This window comes from Tenebrio molitor, chromosome 1 (genome assembly GCF_963966145.1).
Source record: "Tenebrio molitor chromosome 1, icTenMoli1.1, whole genome shotgun sequence".
NCBI lineage: Eukaryota > Metazoa > Arthropoda > Insecta > Coleoptera > Tenebrionidae > Tenebrio > Tenebrio molitor.
The window spans coordinates 20842358-20848765 of record NC_091046.1 but is presented as its reverse complement, the minus strand read 5'-3'; the positions used below and the strand labels follow the sequence as shown (position 1 = coordinate 20848765).

Sequence of the window (6408 nt, the reverse complement as noted above, 5' to 3'; positions counted from 1 at the left end):
AATCAAATGTTGATATATCGGGTGTACGTTCAACGAAAAATGGCGGTCTTATTCTGAAATGCCATGATCCTTCCGAGTTCAAAAAATTTGCTTTGGATAATAAATTACTGGACTCGTACGAAATTAAAGACTTAAAAATCATTTCGCCTAGATTACGCATTTCAGGGGTTTCTAGTGATTTAGGAAAAGAACATATTATATCATTTTTGGTAAAGCAGAATAGCTCTGTATTTAGTAATCCTTCTCAGCTGAAAATCCTTAAATATTTTCCCACTAAGAAGAAACCTGATGTTTTTCAGTTCATCTTGCAACTTGACGTCAATACTTATATTAAAGCTTTAAATTCGAAACATTGTTTGATTGGATTAGACAACTGTTATATATTTGATGCTATTGATGTAATTCCCTGTTATCGCTGCAACGGCTATCACCACTCTCATACTTTTTGCAAACGTAATCTTAGTTGTCCTAGATGTGGTGAATCCCATGAGGTAAAGGAGTGCAAATCTACTGTTTTAAGATGCATAAACTGTGTATCCCTCAATTCAAAGACCAATCTGACTAGTGTAAACGCTGCTCATGCATGTTGGGACACTAACGAATGTCAGTATTATTTAAATCTAATAGCTAATATAAAGAAAGATTTATTTGGTGATGCTACTTTACCTTCATAGCAACTAAATTCGGATTCACTATTATATCAAGAGGCAGTTAATATTGAATCGTTGTCTTTGTTTGTTGATAGTAATATCACCCTAACTGGAGGTGACCGTCTGATAAGTCCTTTAGACCTTGGCTCCTCTGTTGCGTCTGCCTCCAATAGTGTACGTAAGCCTGAGCAGATCTCATTCTTGGTTCAGTACCTAAATGCCGGTGGTATGAATACTAAGATATCTGATTTTTTTGAATCAACTGGTGGTTCTCAGAGTGACGTCATTGCCGTGTCCGAGACTTGGCTATCTGATAATGTGTCATCCTTGGAAATTGCTGATAATAGCATTTACGACATCTACAGAAAGGACAGAAACTTTACTGATCTTGGCCTCGTGCGTGGTGGTGGCGTTTTGCTGCTAATTCACAAATCTTATCGGGTCTTTCAACTGAATCTTGACCATATTATTGATATAATAGGTTGTAAAGTTGTATTGAATTCCCAATCTTTTGTGTTCGTTTTTGTTATTTATATACCACCTCAAACCTCTGTTGATGACTTTGCCACCCTGATGGAGTTTTTGGAGGTCTTGGATTACTTGTATGAACACGATGTACTGTTTATTGGTGATTTTAATGTGCCTAATTATATCAATAATAATGGTTGCAGAATAGACTCTAAAAACGAACTTTTACTTAATTTTTGTAGTATTTTAAATCTTAAACAATTCAATTATATTACGAATTGTGATAATCGTTGTTTAGATCTAATACTATCAAGTTTTGATTGCAGTGTTATGCTCCCCTGTTAATTGGAAGTGCGCTTCATCCTCCTTTATTTTGTATTTGTTCTCTGAAGTCGCCTTGTCGCAAGTTTTTCAAAAGTTCCAAAAGTTGCCGCGGGGAAGAACGATTTAATTTCCGTAAAGCTAACCTGTTGGGTCTCTACGATTGTATTGCGAATTGTGACTGGAGTTTTCTGCATGCTGTGAACGATGTGAATGTGGCAGTCGGTTTATTTTATGAAAAGTTATATGACATGTTTCGGCAGTTTGTACCGCTGAACAGAGCGAATTCTTCACATCATCCGGTCTGGTATACAACCGACATTATCAGGAAATTAAAACACAAGTTTAAGGTTTTTAAAAGATACAAAAAAACTAAGTCACGCTCTACATTAATTGAATTTAGGACCTTGAGACGTGATGTTAAGATCAGCATTAATGCAGCATACCATGAGTATATTTCTACGGTTGAACAGCAACTAACTCACGACCCTCGTTGTTTTTGGTCATTTGTGAACCATAAAAGAAAATCTAGTACTATTCCTTCAGTTATGCAATTAGATGATGTCGAGTACTCCACCCCGCATACTATCGCTAACGCCTTTCTATCCTACTTCGAAAAGAATTTTTCGTCACCATCAATGACGGATTTTCAGTTTAATAATCCTTGTAACAACAATTACATTCATTTGCCAAGTATTTCTACTGATGATATCCTAAGGCATCTTTTAAAACTGAAGCCGTCTTCTGCCAGCGGTGATGATGCCCTTCCTGGTTTTATCCTTAAGGATTGTGCTCAAATACTGGTTACGCCTTTGCATTTTTTATACGATTTAATTTTAACAACCTCAGTTTATCCTTGCTTATGGAAGGTTGGTAAGATATGTCCTATATTCAAGTCGGGTAAGAAGAATATTATCTCAAATTATAGACCTGTCACCATTCTACCGCATATTTCCAAGGTATTTGAGTCTATTATTTACTCTTATATATATACTAATGTACAAAATGTTATCTCTGAACATCAGCATGGATTTTTTAGGGGTAGGTCTACGTCCACCAATTTATCTTGCATCTCGCATTTCATTTCAGCTGCGTTGGATAAAAATACTCAGGTTGATGTCATCTACACCGACTTTTCAAAAGCATTTGATCGCATCGATCATAACATCTTATTAAATAAACTCAGACACTTCGGGTTCAGTGACTCTCTTTTAAATCTATTTGAGTCTTATTTATCGGATCGTTTTTGTTACGTAAATGTTTTAGGTTTCTATTCTGCTCGGCTAGTTGTAAATTCAGGTGTTCCCCAAGGGTCTAATTTAGGTCCTGAGATAGCCGAGTTTGAATTTAAACCAACCGCCAGCAAAAGCCAGGAAATTACCGGAGTGGGCACCACCAGCGACCACTGGGGGCGTGGGTGGAAGCCGACAGGGGATGAACGGCATGTTTTTTTTTGGGACACTTCTCCCTTGTCTGTAGATGAGTGCAGAGGTACCCTGTGTGATTTTCTGTTTTTTTGTGTGTGCTCTAACTGTGAGATTTTCGGTGTTTTCCGAACTACATTAGACGTTGTTGTTGTCCAGTCCTTCTGGTTTGAACTAGGTATGTTTGCGGTACTAAAATTATGTCTGTTTCGCACGGAATGTATTTTTAACGATTATAATTGTTCGCACGTGGTTTGTTGATGTGGCCACCATATTGTATAAAATCCGCAATTATCTCGACCATCCCCATGTATCACGCTTTTTAACGATTGTAAGCTTGCGAAGGAGAGTAGGCAGCCTAGTTCTAGTTTTGCTAAATTTATAAAATCGTACGGATCACGTTTTTTTTGTAAAATCAGGTGTAACAATTCACTAACGTTCCTAAAAAGAAAAGAAAAGGACGCCAAGTTTTTAGAATGGGTCTGTGGTTTTCATTTTTTGTTATAAGCGCGCTCCCTCATTTTTGATCCCTTTTTTTTTACTATTCCGAGTGACGCTTTTGGTGTAACAAGTATCTATTTATTGCTTAACATTTTTAATCAAAATTTGAAAGTTTCCATTTTCCATCCCGGTAGCAACCAATTGGGTTTATATTTCAGATCATATCAGATCATATATTTCAGGGATCTTCTACATTTAGGTATTTTCATCGGTTAGTCCCGGGGCGCCCTCCATATTATTCAAGGGGGGCCCCTTGTCGATGATCCGGCTCTAATATGCTAGGGTCGACTGGACTGTGGGTTTTTTTGTTTTATTGTTATGTATGTGTTATTGGTTGTTACCATTTTTCCATCCCAAACTGAAAGTGTTCTTAGATTACTCTGTCAACAAAGTTTTGTCGCGGTTTCGTTTGCATTTTCCAGTTGCTGTAAATGTCAATTCTTCCTTATCGCGAGGGTCTCTCTCTGTTTGAGGGGTTTAGTTTCTCCTAACATCCAACCGTTGAACACGACCCACGGCCCCTCGTTTAACATGTTGTGCCCCAAGAGAGACCCGAAAACCATAACGCTTGGCGGGGCTTGCTGAATGCTGGTCCGCAACGTCGCTCATGGTGTAAGTTGAATCCGAGTTCCTTGGCACAGAACTTCCGGAATGATAATCTGTTCCCGAAGTTTGTGGTACTTGACAAGCGTCGTTTGTTTTTTTTCTTTGAAATAGTCATATTCAATTCAACCGATGAACTTAAAGTACCTCACTTTGTTGACTTAACGTAAAGCAGTTAGGATTTTTCCCCTTAGCACTAAATCACGGGTAGGCGGGAAATGATAAAGTCGTAAGGATAGGTATCACAGACCACCGGACCACCCAAAGCCACTCACTCCTTCTATAGCGTATCTGCCGCATTTTGTAAATTAACGTGGAAAAAAAAAAGGGACATGCTGAAGTTCTCGCCTAGTGCCCGCTCTCGCTCGAACAGTCCGGAGTAATTGTTTTGTTTGTAATGTACACGACCCTCCTTTTTTTTTCTGAATTTGAATCGTGTTGTTTATGAAATCAGTTTTGCTCAATTTTCACTAACTGTCCCGTCCACGTTGTCACTTCGGGCTTGTTCGTATTTTCAGGAGAGGTTTTAGCGGAGCCTCATTTGGGGGTCTAAGGGAATGGCCAGAGCTCACCATTTTTCCTAGAGTTCTAAATGAGTAGTCTTCTCACATTTGGGGAGACTTGGGTGCCCTCTCCCGAGACGCTTTATTATTCATTAATCCCGGCGTTAACGAAAATAAAAACTTTGAATAAATAGCTGGTCCTAATTATGGTGTTGTTTTATTTGCACTCTTCTGTGTGGTCCACAAACCCTGTTGGAACGAATCTGGTAATGTTTAAATTGTATTTAAAAAAAAAACACAACGTAGGGAAATTAACGAGGTACGATCACGCGCTCTCGGCCATTTTTTTTGAATTTCGCGGGTTTTATTTTCATTGCGTATGTTGGTAGAACTAAAATGAGATGACCGCTTGGTGGGATTTTTGAATTACCCACTGGGTTCATCACAGAATTTGGTGCCGTGACCAGGATAACAGATTGTGAACCTTGTTAGAGTGCAAATTGTTAATAACAATAATCTGCTGTTTATGGTTTGAACTAGGTATGGATCGAGAAATGAGTAATCCGAGGAAAGTACCACGGAAGAAGCAAAGACCGCTGTCAAACACGGTGATGTCTGAGCGGGAAAAGAAGCTCGCGGTGCTTCTGTAGAAGAAGCGTCAAATGGACTTGGAGATCGAAGCGCTCCAAGGGGAGCGACCAGAGACCGAGTCCGATCCAGGCCCATCCACCGTTGAAGAGTCGGCCGAAGAAGTGGAAGACCCGGCGAACAGGGACTGGAGGAAGATCGCCTTGGCCCTCGCCGAAAGGGAGAGACCGGCGCCCGTGGCTGTCGCTACGATACAGCTTCCCTCGCTGGAGAAACCTAAGTTTTCGGCAGGACCGCGCGACAACCCCGTCCTGTTCTTGGAGAGGTTCGAGAGCTACTACGCCCAGGTCAGGGAGTATCGCCCTGACAAGTTGGACGAGGTGATCTCGTGCCTCTCTCGAGAGGCCGAGGACTTTGCGTTCGCCCATCGGCATATTTTAACGGATTTTCCGAGTTTCAGGGAGGAGTTCCTTAGGTTCTTCTGGTCGAAGGCCAAGCGCACGCAGCTCCGGAAGGAACTATTGGCGGAGCAATACGATCCGGCGCGGGGAACTTCGATGGTGCAGTTCTTCACGCGGCAGTACGGCCGGTTGAAGATGCTGTTCCCAGAGCAGGAGGAGGAAGAAGCGATCGACGACCTGATGGATGCGCTCCCGATGGCCGTGAAAGATGCCTGGACCGCGGTCCCGACGGAAGGGATCAATCTCCGGAGGACGCTCGAGTTCCTCACCAAACATTCGCGGTTACGTCCGGCAAAACGGAGTAGCGGATGGGAACCACCAGCGAAGCGGAGTGGCGGTTGGGAATCGTCGGCGAAGAGGAGCAGCAGGTCTGACCCTCGGGACAGGCAAGCGCAGATGGCGTCCTCTTCTGGGCAGGCGCAAGGGTCGCGGTCGTCTGGCCCACCGCCAAAAGTCTCGGTGCCGCAGATTGGAATCAACCCTTTTTCGTTTCCGCCACCGAATTTCAATTCGGGAAACGGGAGACGAGCATGCTAGGAAGGCAAGCATGTTCATCCAGTTATTCAAGACCTTCAAAGATAACCTGTCCCCTCATTTTGTTTGTGCCTGCTGGGTTTGAATCCTCCGATTCGAATCATGGTAGTTATTGTTCACTTTTCAGTGGTCCGTTCTGGAGGATTGGTCAGTTGTCCCGCTTATCCAGGAGAGCTCTGAAGCAGTCGTACGACAGAGGTTTCCGTCAGATCCGAGGCATGGGCTGGAATGGCCGCGGGCTTGGAGTTCCAGGTGACGGACCGCGTGAGCCCCTGGGCGTGATCCTCCGACCGGGGATTCCAGTGTTGCGGCGGGAGCTTCTTCTTGGCGACAGCCGAGACCTAGATGTCACCAT

General features: G+C 42.6%; 1 protein-coding gene across 1 annotated transcript; it reads left to right on the top strand.

Annotated features, from left to right (window-relative positions):
* The first annotated feature begins 2771 nt into the window (after positions 1-2771).
* Positions 2772-6149, top strand: LOC138133702 (uncharacterized). Its single transcript, XM_069051649.1, has 3 exons — positions 2772-2930; positions 3006-3041; positions 5011-6149. Exon 3 carries the CDS (start codon positions 5133-5135, stop codon positions 6054-6056), a length of 924 nt encoding a protein of 307 aa, XP_068907750.1. The 5' UTR covers positions 2772-2930; positions 3006-3041; positions 5011-5132; the 3' UTR covers positions 6057-6149.
* Positions 6150-6408: the final 259 nt, after the last annotated feature.

Bases quoted from the DNA above. Each gene is read 5' to 3' on its own strand.
- LOC138133702 (XM_069051649.1), top strand. From the start codon at position 5,133: ATGGACTTGGAGATCGAAGCGCTCCAAGGGGAGCGACCAGAGACCGAG.